This window comes from Cervus canadensis, chromosome 12 (assembly GCF_019320065.1).
Source record: "Cervus canadensis isolate Bull #8, Minnesota chromosome 12, ASM1932006v1, whole genome shotgun sequence".
NCBI lineage: Eukaryota > Metazoa > Chordata > Mammalia > Artiodactyla > Cervidae > Cervus > Cervus canadensis.
In genome coordinates, this window is record NC_057397.1 from 33,435,907 (window position 1) to 33,456,880 (window position 20,974).

A 20,974-nucleotide genomic window follows, 5' to 3' on the forward strand; every position below is an offset into this window, starting at 1 on the left:
TCAGAAGTCGGAGACCAATAGGTATTATTTAACTTTAGGGAACTGTTTTGATTTCTTGGTCTTGCATGACCATTGCTTCTCTTTCACGAATCACTAATTGAGGTCTCCCAGGTAAATCAGATCCTCAGTCAAGGTCTATTAACTAAATTAAGAGAATTTTGTCATCCCTGGAGTCAGGCCACCATCCACTCTCCAGTGCTTTATGGATGACCTTAGAGAAACGTCTGTCATCCTTTTCACCTGCTTCAACCTCTGACTTAAACCCTCAGTCTATGGGAAAGAAAGAAGCACACACTTTGGAGGCTTTACCTTAAACCACAATGCACAGCTCACCCCAGTTATCGTCTTCAAGAGGGGAGAACTCATTGGCTCCTGAGGCCAGGCACCTTGCCCTTCTCGTCACCTCTATGTCCCCAGCACACAGCAAGCGGTTACACACATCTGTTGAATGCATAACTGAAAAAACAAATATCTGAAGGCCTATATCTGCAGTCACTTTGTTAACCACCACATAATTTTATTCTCTCATTCGTCTCATACACAAGAGTGGTAGTATCCTCATTTCATAGAAAACTGATACATTACAGAACTAACTGACGTGCCCAGAGTAAACAACAGAACCAGTACTACAAGCCAGGTTAACTCCACTCTGAATCCCAAGTCACCACGCCAGTTTCTCTCAATTAGATTCCAAGGAAGTGTGATGCCCAAGAGAAGTTCACAGATGTGCCTTGTGGGGGGTGAGGGTAGGGGGAGAGTGGTACCCAGGTAGGTGTGATTAGGAAACACTGTGCATTATACTCAATTCTCAGTGAATATCACTGCATCAAAGGATCACAAAGGACTTAAAGGAACCCTGCTAGCTTTAAACCTGAGGACTAGTGACCCTAACTGATCTCACCTTGGGAACTCATTAAAGGACATCCATCCCAATCTTCTGGAGACAGCAGTGCTGCCTGGGGCAGAGTGGGGAAGTCTGTTCTATGTCATGACATCTATCAAGGCTGCCACTCCAACTTGCCATCAAGAGATGCCGCTGACAGCAGGCCACACCACTCTGGAAAAACTTAAACTTTCTGGACTCCTTATTCATAATCAGTAGAGTGAATGTCTAAGGCAAAAGAATCTACTATAAAAATTCAAAACTGTCCCTAGGGTTTAATGGCTCTAGGCTAAATTTCCTTAAGTGGGTTTGTACCTTGAAGACAGTGTCAGTTTTCAAATCAGCTATGTTCTAAATATTTTTGCATCAGTTGTTTAAAACTCAGAAGCTATTTTCTCACAGACACATAGTCAACATGAGTGTCAAACCAAACCATGACCATCAAGTCTAATCAACAGTCCCGGTGAAAACCGCACACACACAACATAAAACATCAGAAAACTGTACTCAGATATCAGCAGTTACATTAAAGTGAAAAGTACAAAAATTTGTCTTAAATAATGGCTCTAAAGAAAATGCAATTTTAATTTTACAGAGTTTCTGAAGGGGTAACAGAAATATTTTCAAATGTGCTGGAAGGTGACTGTACTGGATTAAGACTGCCTGCTTTCACTTTAAAATGGGTGGCTTCCCGTGACACTAGAGTATTACCATCCCTATACTGGTGCTCATCAACCATGAGCTGTGAGTGGACCAAGAAAAACAAAAAGAGCTGGTAAGGTAGAGAATGAGGTCATCTGCAGGGAAAGGGTTAAGGGATGCTGTGAAAACTGTTTCCTAAGCAGGCCCATGGCAGTCATTATTAAACAGGATAAATAGGGAGTAGGAGAGAGAGCAGATTTAGGGAAGTGGAAGGTAAGAAAGAAAGTGTACATCTGGCTGTGGATCATTTAAGAGCCTACAAACTGATATTATAATTCAGGAAACATGGTACAACATCACCTTAGCTCTATTGTATACCATTGTCCCTATAATTTCAGACAGACCTATGCTATTTTATCAGCAAATAGTGTTCATTCAAATGTTGAACATACATTTAAACTGAATACCTTCTAACAGATGCTTTTGTTGAGTGATTATGCTCATACAGGCTATGACTGATTAAAGAAAATGAACACCACATAGCTACTACCTTTTACAGTTCTGTTTACATTTTCATTTTTCTGCTTGCTTGAAATCTCAGACCCAGCGGTTTCAAGAAGCAGCATGCTTTCCTGATTAAGGACACAAGTTTGAAGCCAAACTTCTAGAAGTTTAATTCAGTGCTGTGGCTGACTGCTCCTTAGCTTCCCTGTCTATAAAATGTGGGTGACGATGACACTGCCTATTCCCCAGGGCCTGATGGAAATGAACTAAGTTCATACATGAACAGTGCTCAGAATGATGGTTGGTACATGGTAAGTGCTCAAAATGTACGTGCCATCATTACACATGTGTTTTAAATCACTTCAGTCGTATCTGACTCCCTGCGACCCTATGGACTGGAGCGCATCAGACTCCTCTGTCCATGGGATTCTCCAGGCAAGAATACTGGAGTGGGTTGCCATGCCCTCCTCCAGGGGATCTTCCTGACCCAGGGATCAAACCTATGTCTCTTATGTGTCTGGCATTGGCAGGTGGGTTCTTTACCACTAGCGCCACCTGGGGCCATCATTATACTGGCATATGAAATATAAAAATCAACAAAGCTATATATTGAGTATTTCTCTGCATATTACTGAGAGAAAAATGTAGGGTGCAGAATATCTTTAAGGAAAAACAAAACTAATGAAAAGTATACATACTTGAATATGAAAAAAGAAGTGCTCAGGGTAGGTGCTATGTCTACGTCTATAGAAACAAAGTGCATCACTAGGAGACACAAAAAGCTCTGCTGGAAGAAACGAAGGGTAGGGAAGATGAAGGGGGCTTTATTCTTCTCTGTAAACCCTTGTGGACCTTTGTAATTTTGTCCATGCTCATTTATTATTATTCAATACATTTAAAAGATATTCATTAAACTTCAATTTATTTTGACAATGAAGCTAGGAATAAAATTGATAGCCATTAATCATCATTATCACCTCTATTGAAAAGCTAATCCCAAACTCATTCATTAAGCCATCCAATCCCAATTAAATGGAGAGATGGGAAACACATACAACTTTCTACATCCTTTCCTCAACCATCTCCAATTTAAAAATTTAATATGTATGAAAAGATAAAGAAGTTGTGTACATATATACAGTGGAATATTAACCATAAAAAAGAATGAATTTGAGTCAGTTCTAGTGAGATGGACGAACCTAGAGCCTGCTATACAGAGTGAAGTAAGTCAAAAGAGAAACACAAATACAGCATATTAACATATATATGGAATCTAGAAAAATGGTACTGATGAACCTGTTTACAGGGTAACAACAGAGAAAAGCAGAGAGAAAAGAGTTGTGCACACAGCAGGGGGAATGAGAGGATGAAAAGGATTGAGAGGAGGATTGAAACATGTATACCACATGTAAAACAGCTAGCTAGTGGGAATTTGCTATATGATGCAGGGCGCTTAACCCACTGCTGGGTGACAGCCTGGAGGGGTCGGATGGGGTGGGGGGTGGGAAGGAGGTTCAAGAAGGAGGGGACATACGTATACCTATGGCTGATTCATGGTGATATATGGCAGAAACCAACATAACATTGCAAGGCAATTATCCTCCAATGAAAAAGAAAACAAGAAATAAAATTAAAAAAATTTTTAATCTGTAAATGCTGATGTCCTTCAACTTAAACAAGGGAACTTATATTGATTTGTGTTGGTCACAAAGGATACTTAAGACTTTACAGAAACAATGACTCACTTACCTACAAAAGATAATGTGATAAATGCCTGGGAGATATGTAAACTAATTAGCTCAATAATACATGCTTTCTGATCTTTATTATTTTTATACCAATTATCCATTACGCATAAATATAAGAAAGAATGACATAGTAGAATCCAAGTGTACTAAGGCATCCTGATTTCATGCCAGCTAACTGAAAAACTTCATCAAACTAGTAATGAGGCCCAACATGGGTAAATGTGAAAACACTGGATTTTTCACTTCCTAGAAATAAGTCTAAAATTCAAAGCTATGGCGATTGACAATATTCCTGGCAAAATAAAAAAAGGGTGAATTTTATAATCTCATTAAGGTCAACACCACACATTCCCTGGGGTCGGGGGCAGGGGTGGGTGGTGGATGACAAATAAATGCCATCAAGACAACCAAGCACAGGAACCCCAAACATCTGTTTTGTTTTCTCACATCTTAATAGCCTGGCTATTTTAGATACAAATATTTCTTTTGCTGACAAATGTTTCCAAATGCTAGTTCAAATTCTATTCAAATAAGTTGCTTTTTGAGCTGAACAAACTGTAAACCCTTCTGAAGTCCACGAGGCATCTGTGGAAAGGAGCAAATATGGCCTAAAGTTTTGCAAAACAGTTCACTCAGCAAAATATAGGTAATATAGATGTGGCATTCATAGTGTTCCCTGCATTCACTGGAAAGACGGCCGGCAGTTTAGTTTTTCATCCCTTCTCAGCAAACTCCTGTTAGAGTTCAGAGCTCTCCTGCCACTTTGCACAAGAATGTTCCCCTGTTTTTCATGTGCCTTGCTCTACTTTCTAGGCCTTGGCAAGGATCAAAGAAGCAGAGGGAACAAATGGTTTCCCATGCATATTGAATTCCCTCTTATACTGATTTTTCCTCTGTCACTTGAAATTCAATATTGGCAAGATTCCTGTACATCACCTTAACCAGTAAATTGTCCACATGCAGTCAAAGCATGAAAAGGTAGATTTCAACATTAAGGTTTTTGTAGGAAATTCAAATGAACAAATCCTTTGAAAAAGGAACTTTTCTATGTGATCCATGCTAACATTCATAAATACATAATTAGCTTTTATTTTCATTTGATCTAAAATAATTATTTATCATTTACTTTTATCTCTCTCTGATTGCTTTGTACTACTCTAAAAATACAATGTTACAGGTGAATAGCCCTTTCATAAGAACTTGGCTTCAAAATTCCTGATCAACTTAAATATTCAAGAGTTACATGCCTATTTTCCTCACCTGTAAAATGGAAACAAACAGTACTGACTTCATGGGTATGTTTATAAGACTACAAGTAATATGTTGTAAAGCTCTAAACACAATAATTATACTTTTACTATGTATTATTATTATATTCACCATCATAATAATTGTGAGATGTTCTAAGACTTTATGGGCAAGAGTAACGTTTTCAAACCAATTTAACTATAGCACAGTAATTAGATTACAAATGAGTACTCATATTTTAATTATACATATATGAGTCATATAATAAAAACATTTTTTAAAGAATATCTGAAGTGTTCTTTTTATAAAAGTCAATTTCAAAAGTCTCTTTGTGAATGACTCTCAAAGTGGTTAAATTATCTTCATCTCATTTTCTTAAAAAATGTATTCAGTTATGTTGGTAACAATATGACTTAAGATTTCAGGGCTCAGTTCAAGGAAAGAAAATATTCTTTTCATTTCAGTGGCTAAGAGATGATAGTATCAGAGCTTAGATGTTAGTACAAAAGGAAAACATCCTAAAATGTCCTTTTCTTTTTTCTTACTCTATATATTTTTAAACAGAAGAAAAATCATTCACTTTGCAAAGAAAAATTGTTTCAAAAATAAAAAGATGTTCTTTTAATGTTTTAAAAGCTATTTAAAATGAAAGTCATGATTTAAAAATGAAAGTAATATTGGATTTAATTTTGATGTTATTTTACAGTATTATATTTGAGCAGAGTTTACTCTGACCAAAATTTTCTTATAGTAGATAATAGAATGTCAATGTACTATGTAATACCCTTCTCTCAGAAACAAAACACATTCTCTAACAATGAAAAGTCATATAATTGGGAAGATGTGAATAACTGGATGGCTGTAATAAAAAATATATTCTATGCACTATCAAATTTCTAAGATTTTTCTCCAGTAAAATGTATATAAAATATATGTCTCTTTACAAGGTAAGGTTTCAATGATAGTGAAAATAAAAATATTCTGAACTAAATGAAAATAGAAAAAACCTATCAAATATTGTGGGCTGCAACAAAAGCAGTGTTTAAAGGAAACTTCACAGTATTAAATGTGTATGTTAGAAAAGAAGAAAGATTTAAAATCAATTATCTAAACTTTAAGCCTTAGAAAAGTAGAAAAAGAGGGGCAAATTAAATCAAAAGCAGAAGAAATCCTAAAAATCCTAGAAGTCTTAGTGAAACTGCAAATAGGAAAACAATAGAGAAAAATCAATAAAACTAAAAGCTGGTGAGAGGAGGAGAAGGGGACAATAGGGGATGAGATGGTTGGATGGCATCACCGATTTGATGGACATGAGTTTGAGCAAGCTCTAGAACTGGTGATGAACAGGGAAGCCTGGCGTGCTGCAGTCCATGGGGTTGCAAAGAGTCACTCACACCTGAGCAACTGAACTGAACTGAAAAGTTGGCTCTTTGAAAAGACCAAAAAATTAATAAACTTCTAGTTGGGTTAACCAAGACAAAAAAAGAGATAAGACACAAATTTCTAATACCAGAAATAAGAGAGGGGTCCATCACTAGCAATTCCATCGACATCAGAAGGATAACAAAAGAATATTCTGAACAACTCTATGCCCACAAACTTTATAGATCATAACATAAGAGAAAACCTAGGGTTTGGCAATGAGTCTTCAGATACTAAACCAAATGGATGAAAGGGAAAAAAAAAAATTCACTCAAATTAAAAACCTCTGCTTTGCAAAAAATAATGCTAATAAAAAGACAATATATAGACCAGGAGAAAGTATTTGCAAAAGTACATGTGACAAAGGACATATCTGAAATATACAAATAACTTTTTAAAACTTTTTAAAACTTTTTAAAACAACAAAATGACCTGATTAAAAGGTGGGCAAAAGATCTGAACAGATACCTCATCAAAGAAGATACACAGAAGGCAAATAATTATACGAAAAGATACTCAACATCATATTTCATTAGGAAAGTGAAATTAAAACAATTAGATAGCAGAACACACCTATCAGAATGGCCCAAAGCTGAAAGCTGACTAACCAAATGCTAGTAAAGATGTGGAGCAAAAAGAACTCTCATTCTTGCTGGTAGAAGTGCAAAATGGTACAGCCACTTGGAAAGACATTTTGGCAGCTTCTTATAAAACCGAACATATGCTTACCACACAATCTAGCCATCAGACTCAGGAATTTTCTGAGATGAGTTGAAAACTTATGTCCATATAAAAACGTACATGAATGCTTATAGTAGCTTTATTTATAATTGCCAAAATTGGAAGCAACCAAGATATCCTTCAGCTGGGAGTGGGCACAATTTTCATGAATCCAATAAGTTAATTAAAACTGTGTTGAATGATCAGATAAATTTCACTATACTTCTCAAGGTATATGGATTCTTACCTATCTCCAAATGATGTAAATTTTTTTAAGACTGTCAATGCATGACTAACAAATTCCTTTTTTTAAATGAATGCAAAGGCACTGTTTTTAGTTTTTAAAACTTGAAATTATGCTTTCACATTCAAGTTATGTTATTCTTAATGTATTACATATGTCTACTTAAAGGGGGATACAGCTTTCAATATTTAACTACAAACATTAAAATAACTTATGAACTTAAGATTCATAAGGAGGTACATATTTATAACTAATACTGCATAATATCATAGACTTGAAAGATTACTATCATGCATATAAATTTCAAAATGTACAGTTAAAAATAAATGAGTCCTGGGAATTCCCTGGCTGTCCAGTGGTTAGGACTCCATGCTTCCATTTACAGTTTCAATCCATGATCGGGGAACTAAGATCCCATAAGTTGTAAGGCACGGCGAAAAAAACAATAAAAATATAAATTCCTCAATTGAAAAAATGAGTCCTTACCTATTCACATTGAAAAAAGCCCTTACAAGGTCATCTTATTTGTGCATTATGATACAACAATTCTATGAACAATAAAGAACAGATATCATAAAGTATGGAAGAACTCATGGATGATGGATTCATCTATACTGTGTAATTCCATGAAACTGAAAGGCAGAAACTTAGTTATATATGAGATAATGACTAGAATTTAACTTCCCAGTATTGCAAATACTGATTTTAAACCAAATAGACTATTAATAGGGAAAAAAGCACCTGAAATAATTTCAACAAAAATAAATATGTTATTTTAACTACTGTTTCAAATCAAAACAAAAATGTTAGGTTATATGTAATAAATCATTCTTCTAATTCTTTAGCTTAATGATTTTTATAGACTTTATCATCAACACTCTCTTGTCATCCATAATGTTCTATAAGACTAGTAAGAAAGTAAAGTGAATGCCAAACAACTTAGGCTGAATCCACAGTCTTACCACAAATGTTTAAAAAAAAGATGAAACTTTCCTTGAATTTTTAAAGTAATCCACATTTCTTTTTCAATGTGTAAACTCACTCAACTTTTCACTCCTCACTATGTAACACAATAAAGGTTGACCCACTGCAAACACATTTTTAGTGGGAAGTGATGAATATTGAAAAAATCTGAAAAAATATTATTTTTTTCTCCACTTCAATTCATTTCTATTCTATAGCAATAAAGATACTGAAATTGAAATAAGTACCCAAAACACTAAGCATACATTCAAATAAAACCTAAAATAAATCAATTAATCTTAAAATAAAATTATATATACTTTTCAAAAATTATAATTTCACACTTTTCCCCATCTGGTGTGGCTTGGTGCCCACTAATCCCCACTCTTTCACATGGCATCCCTTTTATAAACAAAATTCACTTAGAACAATGTCAAGTTTCAGAGAGAAAGTTTTATGATATGTCCAAATGGCCTTTTTGTAAAGCTCTAACAAACTTAATTTAAGAAACATGATTAAGTCTTCAGTTTGTTTTATACTGTGCTCTTCACAACCAAAATGTCATGAATTAAGTAAAATGATTCTGCTGTCTCCTTTCCTCAGTATCTTATTCCACAGACCCTGAAGAGTTTTTCTGTTTCACATTCACGTTTCACATTCACGTATCTGTCCTCGTTTCAAAGTTCCTTTTGGTCCTCAAGAACCTTTCATGACCCAGAAGATTCATGTTAAAACACAACTTATCTCTAAATTTCAACAAACCATTCTCTCTCCTCTTGATACCTACATGAAGTCAAGGTGACAAGCAGAGACAGGTTAAGTTCTACAGTAACTTCTACCAGACATTCAATTCCTTTTATAACAAAGTTTACTTAAGTGGGATTATACAGAAGTGCAATCTAATTAAAAGGCAGAAAAACACATATATGAGGTTCTATGAATACTGTTTTTATATATGTGAACTGAGTGAATATATCAAGCTACTTTTAAAAATTGAAGTGTAGTTGATTGACAATATAATGTTAGTTGCAGATGTACAGCACAGTGATTCAGTAATTATATATACACACACGTATATGTATATATTTAGCACAGTGATTCCATCTTATTTATATATGCCTTACATATTTTATATATATATATTCTCCTTCAGATTCTCTTCCCTTATAAGTTATTACAAAATATCAAATATAGTTTTCTGTGCTTTGCAGTAGGTACTTATTAGTTACCTAATAAGGACCCAGTGTTAATCCCAACCTCCTAATTTCTTACTTCTCCAACCTCCACTTCACCCTCTGGTAACCATAAGTTTCTTTTCTATGTCTGTGAGTCTCTTTCTGATCTGGAAATAAGTTAATTTGGATTTTTTTCTTAAGTTTCCACATATAAGCCATGTCATAAGATAAAAGCTCATTTTTTTCTTAAATAAAGGTAAGTGGAATATGATAATCAAGATAAACACGTCTAGAGTTGAGATATGCAGCAGAAACTGTATTTACAGTTAGTTGGAACAAGATTAAGAATGATTTAACTTCCTACTCTCGAATAAAACAGTGTCCACACCCATTTAAGAGAAAAAGTAAAACGATTAAACACTTAAAGGAGTTTTGAGGAGGATCATCTGCTAAGATTTACAAGGTAAATCTAGAGTCAAAATTTAAATCAGCATCTATTACATAAAACTTTTTTCTCACCATGATTTGGGATAACCACTGAGAATTAACACTCTGATCATGTCATAGAAGTGAGTTACAATGTAAGACCATTTTAATATGACTGACTGGGCTCTGGCTTTAGGAGTAAAAGGCAAAGGGAACACACTCACGGCTTCTTTAAGGATAATATTTCACTTCTAATCTATGAAAGGAAAGATTATATTTTTAAAAAGTTAAGGATGCAAGACTTCAGTGGTGGTAGAGTGGTTAAGACTCTGCACTCCCAATGCAGGGAGCCTGGGTTCGATCCCTGGTCAGGGAAATGGCTCTCACATGCTGCAATTAAAAGTTCACATACACAACTAAAAGATCCAGTGTGCTGCAACTAAGACCTGGCACAGACAGACAGACATTTTTAAAAGTTAAGAATTCAAGAAGTACAAGAGAAAATGTAAGAAACCTAGGTGAAGGCCAATTCAGAAAATTAAGCATACACTAATAAGAGTTCCAGAAAAAATTAATGGAGGGGAAGAAGTATTAAAGACATAATAGACAGACTTCTGGAGACAGACTTTCATTTAAAAGGGCCCATCAAATGTACACTTGCTCCTTAAGAAAAGCTATGACAAGCCTAGATAGCATATTAAAAAACAGAAACATCACTTTGCTTTCAAAGGTCCATCTAGTCAAGGTTATGGTTTTTCTGGTAGTCATGTACAGATGTGAGAGGCGGACCATAAAGAAGGCAGAGTGCCAAAGAAATTGATGCTTTTAAACTATGGTGCTGAAATAGAAAGCCCAGAGATAAATCCACGCACCTATGGACACCTTATCTTTGACAAAGGAGGCAAGAATATACAATGGAAAAAAGACAATCTCTTTAACAAGTGGTGCTGGGAAAAGTGGTCAACCATTTGTAAAAGAATGAAACTAGAACACTTTCTAACACCATACACAAAATAAACTCAAAATGGATTAAAGATCTAAACGTAAGACCAGAAACTATAAAACTCTTAGAGGAAAGCATAGGCAAAACACTCTGACATAAATCACAGCAGGATCCTCTATGATCCACCTCCCAGAGTAATGGAAATAAAAGCAAAAATAAACAAATGGGACCTAATGAAACTTAAAAGCTTTTGCACAACAAAGGAAAACTATAAGCAAGGTGAAAACACAGCCTTCAGAATGGGAGAAAATAATAGCAAACAAAACAACTGACAAATAATTAATCTCAAAAATATACAAGCAACGTCTGCAGCTCAATTCCAGAAAAATAAACGACCCAATCAAAAAATGGGCCAAAGAACTAAACAGACATTTCTCTAAAGAAGACATACAGATGGCTAACAAACACATGAAAAGATGCTCAACATCACTCATTATCAGAGAAATGCAAATCAAAACCACAATAAGGTACCATCTCACGCCAGTCAGAATGGCTGCTATCCAAAAGTCTACAAATAAATGCTGGAGAGGGTGTGGAGAAAAGGGAACCCTCTTACACTGTTGGTGCATGCAACAGTGTACATGCAAACTAGTACAGCCACTATGGAGAATAGTGTGGAGGTTCCTTAAAAAACTGGAAATAGAACTGCCATATGACCCAGCAATCCCACTCCTGGGCATACACACCAAGCAGACCAGAATTGAAAGAGACATGTGTACCCCAATGTTCATCGCAGCATTGTTTCTAATAGCCAGGACATGGAAGCAACCTAGATGTCCAACAGCAGATGAATGGATAAGAAAGCTGTGGTACATATACACAATGGAATATTACTCAGCCACTAAAAAGAATACATTTGAGTCAGTTCTAATGAGGTGGATGAAACTGGAGTCTAATATACAAGAGTGAAGTTAAGTCAGAACGAAAAACACCAATACAGTATGTTAACACATATATATGGAATTTAGAAAGATGGTAATGATGGCCCTATATGTGAGACAACAAAAGAGTCACAGATGTAAAGAACAGACTTTTGGACTCTATGGGAGAAGGTGAGGGTGGGATGATCTGAGACAATAGCATTGAAACATGTATATCATATGTGAAACAGATCGCCAGTCCAAGTTCAATGCATGAGACAGGGTGCTCAGGGCTGGTGCACTGGGACAACCCTGAGGGATGGAATGAGAAGGGAGGTGGGAGGGGGGTTCAGGATGGGGAACACATGTACACCCATTGCTGATTCATGTCAATGTATGGTAAAAGCCACTATAATGTAAAGTAATTAGCCTCCAATTACAATAAATTAAAAAAAATAAACTGTGGTGCTGGAGAAGACTCTTGAGACTCCCTTGAACAGCAAAGAGATCAAATCAGTCAATCCTAAAGGAAATCAACCCTGAATATTGATTGGAAGGACTGATGCTGAAGTTCCAGTATTTTGGGCACCTGAAGCAAAGAGCCAACTCATTGGAAAAGACTTTGATGCTGGGAAAGACTGAGGGCAGGAGAAGGGGATAACACAGGATGAGATGGTTGAATGGCATCACTGACTCAATGGACATGAGTTTGAGCAAACTCTGGGAGACAGTAGAAGACAGGGAAGGCAGGCATGCAGCAGTCATGGGGTTGCAAAGAGTGGGACACGACTTAGTGATTGCACAACAACCACCAAATGTTGTGCAAAAGTACAAAAAATGCCCACTCTCAGAAACATTGCTATAAAATTCACAGTAGGTCATGAGTGGGAAAGGGTAGGCCAAAAGAATCACTGTCTTCCATGACTGATCCTTAGAGGCTATTTGATTTTTTGAAAAACATTAACTATTTCATGATGATAAACATTACATTCAAGATGATGTCATTTATATTCATGTGTCAACACATTTAAAGTTACAGTTAAGCATCCTAGCTAAATATTTATAATTATACATCCCCAAAACTACATATATACCCTGAAAATGGAGTACCTGTACAACTAAATAAAATCTCATGTATTTTTACATGAGATCATATCTCATCTTATTTCATGTATTTTCAAGTTTATAACTTCACATGAAAGCTTTTAAACAAATAAGTAAAAATAAAATTAATGTCACAATCATGCTGCTTGACTAAAGGCCTTGCCAAAACTTGCCAAAAGTGTGCAACCATTGTCATGAATATATGACTATAGAAAAATGCATTTAAACCATCAGAAATACAGCCTGCGGGACTAATAAAGGGTAAGTAATTACCTGCTGCGGGATCTGTAACTGCTTGGCTGGTAATGCCAGACGGCGGCTCCTGAAGCTGGTAAGTGGCATTTGTGGATGGCGTTGTTGGACTGCTGTTGCTACTCGGCATGTAATGTGCTGGATACGGTGAGCTGTTATAATACTGTGCATACTGACCCTGGCCGAAACTGGGATAAGACGGATAGTCCTACCAAATTAAACCACACAAGAACAATCAGTCAGAATACAGCTGCTGCCTTCTTACATTTCAGAGTGTAACCGTAAATACGTTGGCATCTCCGTCCTCTCTGAATTCACAAAGGAACACACAAGCACACACTCACTGAAGTGCACAGACATGCAAACCAATTTTAGGTAAGATTGGATTCCCTCTTCATATTTCTTCTATTTCAGGTTGCATTATTAGGTAAAATTTAACCAATCTGAAAACCAAATGACTCACCATATAGGAATGCTGGAGACATTTTTTGAAAAAAAAAAAAAAAAATCTATCAGAAAGTTTAAGAACGCTCTCAATTATAGTGTAATATAAATGGATCTTTCTTTATATAAGAAAATCATCTATTGCACTTTTTTTTAGTTTCAGAAGTCAACCTGGCTTTTAAAATTACCTGCTGTGAGCTGTTAAATCCAGAGGAATTTGTGAGTGAATTATTTCCTGTATATAATCCTGATGATGTTGTAAAACTGCTACCTAAAATAAAATGAAAAGAAACATGAGTGACTAAGCCATGTCGAGTAATGTGTCTATAGGAAATTATTATTTAGATAAAGCAGAGCTGGGGTTCACTGCAAATGCATTTGGTTTATCTTGAAACCCAAATAAATTGCCATAGCTAAAATGCTGGTTTCATAAAACGGCTGACAATTTTAGTATCAATATACAACTGAGAATTCATAAGTAAAGAGGTTTACATTTCTGAGGACATGAGGAACTCATAAACTATGGACAAAGTTATTTATTTGTTTAAAATATCAGACACCTAGCTTTCCATTTCAATTTGTAAAATGCATAGAATTTTCACATCTTTACATTAAATATGCTTATTGTAAAGTAGTGGGATCAGATTAGATGATCTTTAAAATTCCTGCTAGCTCAAAAACTATGATGCTCCTTCCAAAAGCTCAAGATGCTTTCCAACTGGCACTTGTTATCTGAATGGCCCATGGAAAAAGCTGATTATTTTATTTCACAGAAGAGTGAATGGAAGCACTTGGAGTATTCAATAAAACAAAGATCAGAGAGGAACACATGCTGTGTAGGTAATATTCTATTTGTCGAATGTCTCTGTACTCTAAAACAAACAGCAGAGTTGTACAGGATTCAAACCAAAAGGCAAATTTTAGTTTTATCCTTCAACAGATTTACTATCTTTTTGTTTAATCATGTAAAGCAACAATATACTGTTTTTTTTTAATTGAAGTATAATTGATTAACAATGTTGGGTTAATTTCTGCTGCAAAGTGACTTGGTTTTATATATATATACATATTCTTTATATTCTTTTCTATTATGGTTTATCTCAGGATATTGAATATAGTTCCCTGTGCTATACAGTAGGACCTTGTTGTTCACTCATTCTATTAAACAGTTTCCATGTGCTAATCCCAAGCTCTCGATCCATATCTCGCCCACCCCATAGTCCCCTAGGAAACCACACGTCTGTTCTCTACGTCTGTGAGTCTGTTCCTGTTTTATAGGTAGGTTCATTTGTGTCATATTTTAGATTCCACATATAAATCATATGACATTTGTCTTTCTCTGACTTACATCCTTTAGCATGATAATCTCCAGGTCTATCCATGTCGCTGCAAATGGCATTATTTCACTCTATTTTATGGTTGAGGAGTATTCCATCGTGTGTGTGTGTGTATTCAGTTCAGTTGCTCACTTGTATCCAACTCTTTGTGACCCCATGGACTGCAGCATGCCACGTTTCCCTGTCTATCACCAACTATATATATGTGTGTGTCTGTGTGTGTGTGTGTATATATGTATAGGTATATACACACACACACACATCCCATCTTCTTATCCATTCATCTGTGAATGGACACTTAGCTTGTTTCTATGCTTGAATATTGTGAACAGTGCTGCTACGAACATAGAGGTGCATGTATCTTTAATAATACACTATTTTTGACTATCATTTTAGTGAAGATTTTTAAAAGGCCAGGGATTAGCAAACATGTAAAAAATGGCATTCAAACACAAAAAATTAAATAAGACAAGCTACCGGGCTATTTGGTCATAGTCAAGAATTTTATACACCATTTTAACCCAGTAATTATATCGCTAGGCTTTTACTCTAAGAAAAAAATATGATCTATACTACGAGGTAATTAGCAAAGATGTTCTTCAGTGTTGTTTCTAATAACCAAACACAGAAAGTAACCCCAAGTCCTTAATAGACATTATTCAGAAAATGGAATATTAGGAAGCTGTTGAAACAGCATCATAATGACATTTAACAACATTGGAAATAGTTGCATACTAATTTTTTAAAAGAAAAACTTAAGCACTGAAAATGTTTTTGTGATCTCATTTGAAATATTTTTAACAGCATAAAATATTTACGAAAAGCACAAAAGTCTCAGAATCTATGGAGGGGTGCAGTCTATGTTCACAGAATATTCATGGAGCCAATGATCATTTTTAAATTTTCTACTCAGAACCTGTGTTACTTTTGTAAATAGAAGAACCATTCTTTAAAACAAAACTTGCAGCAAATGAGCAGTCTAGGCAGTAAATGTGTTGGTGGTTTAAGGAGGATGTCTCCAGTGTGAACCACCTATTCACAGATGCCTTCAGGTACGACATGCTAGTTAATATACATCAATTATGTACTTACTACTGAACATTTAAGTACTGGCTAAAGAGTCAGAAAACAGTAGAGTTTCCAGTTCATTACTTATGAGCTGTTTGGACTCTGGACAAATCACCTAACTGTTCTAAGACATAATTTCCCTAGCTGCAAAAACTCTATTTCATAGGCTTCTTAAACAGATCAAATGAAGTTTTGGAGAATCTAACGAACAAGCCATAGTAACACACAAATGTTCAGAACTGTTACAGTTTATTCCAGCAAACCTTTCTAAAATTCTCTACTGTATTTATGTATCTTCCCCCTCTTTTGACTTTCCCAAACTAGAGAAGTATGGCAATATCCTTGCATATCTAAAATTCTTTTCCTACCTACTTATCAAGTAACTACGCACTTTGAAAAACCAGTCAAGGGCTTGCTATTTTTATTAAGAAAAGAAAATATCTCCTAAGATAGTTTAAATGTTATCACAGAATCATATTTGAGGTTTCCTCATTTGTAAATTTTAGGAATACCAGTTGTTCAAAGTTCCCAGAACACCTATTATAGAGAAGCAGAAAGTTATTATACTACTAATACTTATTCTACCACGAAAGTAGGAGTATCACTATAAAAGTTTTTTATATTGTTCATCTGCATGTGGCAACTACATAGTTATTTTAAAAGTTTTGAATATTGGGCTCATGGTGATAAATACATGAGGAAAGAAGAATGATTAAGATATAGGCTTGGACCTCGAAGGCTTATCAGGTTAACATTAGCTTTTTTTTTTTTTTTAAAATGGACTTCCTGGGCAAATGTATTCCTTCTATATATCTATATATCAGGGAAAATTAATATGAAATCTATATATCTATATAAATATATGACAAACTTATAACGAACATTTAAAAAATTCCTTGTAAAAAACTCAAATTGTGGATAAGTGTGTGACTATCAATACTTTTCAAACTTTATTATATATATATGATAGAAAAAATTACTCTGGATTATGACTTGTAACTTTCATTTAAACTACACATTTTTGGGTTATGACTTGCTACTTTTATTTATAATACAAATTTTTGAACAGTAAATACTGACCTCAATAATCCCCATCCACTGAGAAAATGAATAAGATATAGAAAATATATTTTAAAAATGGATGTTTTTGTTCCATAACTTATTCCCTGGAACAAAGTAGAAAAGACCATGGAAGCTATATTGGCACATATAGGCCACTAGGGTCTGACCATGTAAATCACAGCTCAGTACTCTTAATGGTACCCAAGTGACTTCCCAGACTTCATGCTACTTCGACGACTGTACATTAGCTGGAATTCACCATAAGTTACACTCATTTACTGGCTGACTGCAGGCTGAGATTCCATTCCGTTTCATATGCAGGAGCAGGAATTTAACGGCACTCCAGTGGCCTACGAGACTTAATGCAACTTCCACAACGATCTATGTCAGGCAGAGGTGGACAAGCTGGGAGAATCAGGCTCAGGCAATATTAATTTTTAACCCCCAGAATCAGACCAGTAGGGCCTCCCCACCCACCTCCATGTGTGACAGAGAGCTGCAAAACTTTTAGTCCAGGCCGCCAGCACTGGATGTCTTCAAGAGCCTCCTTTCCTAGTTTCCTGCCCATCTTCTGGTTCCCTGCAGCTCACTCTCCACACCAGCAGTAGAATACTTTCTCTGAGGTACATATTTCATCTTCTTACTCCCCTGTTCAAAAAAGTAACACCCCCTAGTACCCTCAGGATCAAATTCAAACTTATCAGGGCTTATTTATTAGGCCCTAACTGAGCTTCCCTGGTGGTTCAGATGGTAAAGAATCTGCTTGCAATGCGGGAGACCTGGGTTCAATCTCTGGGTTGGAAGATCTGAAGGAGGGCATGGCAACCCACTCTAGCATGTTTGCCTGGAGAATTCCCATGGACAGAGGAGCCTGGTGACTACAGTCTATGGGGTCGCAAAGAGTTGGACATGACTGATCGACTTAAGCTCAGCACAGCACCTAGTGTGAATTCAGTCTCTTAGATTTCTCTTGTCTTTTCCTAGGAATGCTGACCACACACCCACACAGATACACATTGCAGCCTCGCACATACTTTTTTTTTTTTTTTCCGCACATACTTTTTTATACTAAGAAAGTAATCACACTCATCAGGCATTTACAGAATGGAAGCTTCTCAGAAACTGTTTTGGGTATCGTGGCCCTTAAACTGGGCTAAACAAAGCTCACAGGGAACAAAAAAGTGAAATAAAATCACTCAGTCATGTCTAACTCTTTGCGATCCCATGGACCATAGTTCACCAGGCTCCTCTGTCCATGGAATTCTCCACGCAAGAAAACTGGAGTGGGTTGCCATTCCCTTCTCCAGGGGATCTTCCCGACCCAGGGATCAAACCTGGGTCTCCAGCATTGCAGGCTGTTTCTTTACCATCTGAGACGCCAGAGAAGCCCCAGGGAACAAAGGGTCCCACTCTAATAGCTGATCTGATTCAGACTGGGTACCAGTACTTCCAGATGAATTTCACCAAAGCTTAGAACACCACAAAGCAAAGGCAAAACAGCGATGACAATACTCCCAAGAAAGCTTCTGTGTATATAGCTACTAAACCCACTTCCTACTCTACACAGGCCTGAGAGACAAGACACAATTGTGCAGAAGGCTGCCATGTACCAGACTTAAGTATGGATGGTACAGGGGAGAAAGGGCGAGCCATGACAAGGAAAAACAGACTCCCTTCTTCCATTAGGATCCATCCTCTAAGACAGCAGACCCCAACCTTTTTGGCACCAGGGACTGATTCCAGGGAAGATAATTTTTCCACAGACCTGGGGTGGGGGGTGGGTTATTTCAGGATGATTCAAGTGCATTACATGTATCATGCACTTTATTTCTATTATTATTACATCAGCTCCACTTCAGATCATCAGACGTTAGATCCCAGAGGTTGGGGATCCCTGCTCTAAGATAGTTTCTGTCTGATTCGTTAAGTCTTCATGTTAGATCACAGAATTAGGCTTAGTATTGAGAATTCATTTATCAAAATAAAATACAGAAGTATTTTCCTTTCTAGACACAAATGATTTTACATGAAAAGTCATCTCCAGATAAAAAGAGAACAGAAATATTCTATGATAAATTGTTTGACATTTTATATAACATTATATCATTAAAATTCCCCAAAGTAGAAAGAGCTCCCATTTAGAATCCATTATTTCTCACTCAAGGAGTTTGACCGAGTTTGGTTCAAACGGAGCTCCAATAATGCTCAATATTATTCTTGGTAGAGTTGGGAATTAAGTTACCTTCCGAGCAGGGTGGCAGTGGGACACTTTCTTTCCCATTAGTGAAAAGGAAAATCTTACCTGTTTAAGTAGTTTATTATTGTAAAAAAAAAAAAAAAAAAAATCACAGCCATTCTTCTTTTCTGGCAGGAAGAGGAGAAATTCGTTTCCTGACTAGAACAGTGGAAAAATCTTTCCTTTCAGAACATCTCTAAGACAAAATTATTTTTCATTCCAATGCTTTTTTTTTCTTTTTCCCTATTTTTTGGCTGAACTGCACAGCATGTGGGATCTTAGTTCCCAAACCAGGGATTGAACCCATGCCCCCATTCATTGAGAGTGCAGTCTTAACCACTGGAGCACCAGGGAAGTCCCTCCATTGCCTTCTTTTTAAAGTTAAGAACTTTTACATTTTGAATGGAAAGATTATATATATTATGGGAAAAAAAAACTTTCAAATAAGTTCAGTCCACAGTATCTATGGGCACATCTAATTGGCATTACAGTCTCAGTTACTATCCTAGAGGGTGCTGTGGACCCAAAGAAGCCAACATCATGAGGAAAGTTTAAAAACACACAGTCTCATGAAAACAACACTACGAAATATTAGCTTGTGTTACCTACGTAGGCACCATAAGTTCTGACAGGGAGCTGCTCAGTCAATGAAATGAAAACATCTAGTTTGACTGGGAAGGACAATACACAGAAAATACACAAAGAATGTCAAGAAGGGTATTCTTGGCTCGGGGTGAAGATAAACGATCCAGAGGAGAAGATCCAAGAGTGAGAGGTTTATAGCCCAGGAGAGAGAGAGACTCAAGGAAGGTGACAGAAGTTTCCTGATCATTTAAGAAAAGAATAACAGTACAGGAAAAGAAATGGCATTCTTTATCAGAAAAACCCAGGGATCTGAATGTTGATCATACTGTATTAGGACATAGGAAATGTTATCATTTCTGATTCTCCTTTTAAGGATTGCAGGAGGTGGGGAAAGCTGCTATAAATGCAAAGATACAACTGGAGCTGGAAAAGGGGAGTTGGGGTTTGGGGTGGAGAGTTGCGGATGGAGGTGTCCAGGGGAGGAACAGCCTGATCGAGCTACTTCCTAAGGCTTGCCTGTCCACAGCTCACTACATGAATTCAGGATGTTATCCTGAAAACTCATCCATTGTTGCTCCTCTTACTTAATGCTTCCCTCTATCAGCCCCCATTTCTCATCTTCACGATCTGGCTAAGGTCCTCTCTTCCCAATCAGCTTTCCCAGACAGTTCTTCTCTGCATTGACTTGACCTCTGGGAACGTGAGCTCAAAAATAATCGATACCATTGTTCTTGTACTGAACAAGCCTTCATTAGTCTTGTTTTCATAATGACCATAAGTTCCTTAAGTACGTGTGTTATATTTATTCACGCGGCTCACATGGAAAAGAGGGCTTCCCAGGTGGTAAAGCATTTGTCTACCAAGCAGGAGATGTGGGTTCGATCCCTGGGTCAGGAAGATTCCCTAGAGAAGGAAATGGCAACCCACTGCAGTATTTCTGCCTGGAAAATTTCAGTGGACAGAGGAGCTGGCAGGCTACAGTCCAGGGTGTTGCAAAAGAGTTGGCACAACTTAGTGACTAAACAATAATAACATGTGGAGAAGAAGA

The 20,974-nt window shown here is 36.5% G+C and overlaps 1 protein-coding gene across 10 annotated transcripts in view; it reads right to left on the reverse strand.

Annotated features, from left to right (window-relative positions):
* Window positions 1–20,974, reverse strand: part of EYA1 (EYA transcriptional coactivator and phosphatase 1) — a 179,954-nt gene that overhangs the window by 100,504 nt on the left and 58,476 nt on the right. For all 10 annotated transcript variants that reach the window (XM_043484052.1, XM_043484062.1, XM_043484053.1 and 7 more), the window contains 2 exons: window positions 13,827–13,909; window positions 13,216–13,402 (listed from right to left, as the gene is read on the reverse strand). In XM_043484052.1, coding sequence (XP_043339987.1) covers window positions 13,216–13,402; window positions 13,827–13,909 — 270 coding nt within the window. The remainder of the gene's footprint in view (window positions 1–13,215; window positions 13,403–13,826; window positions 13,910–20,974) is intronic.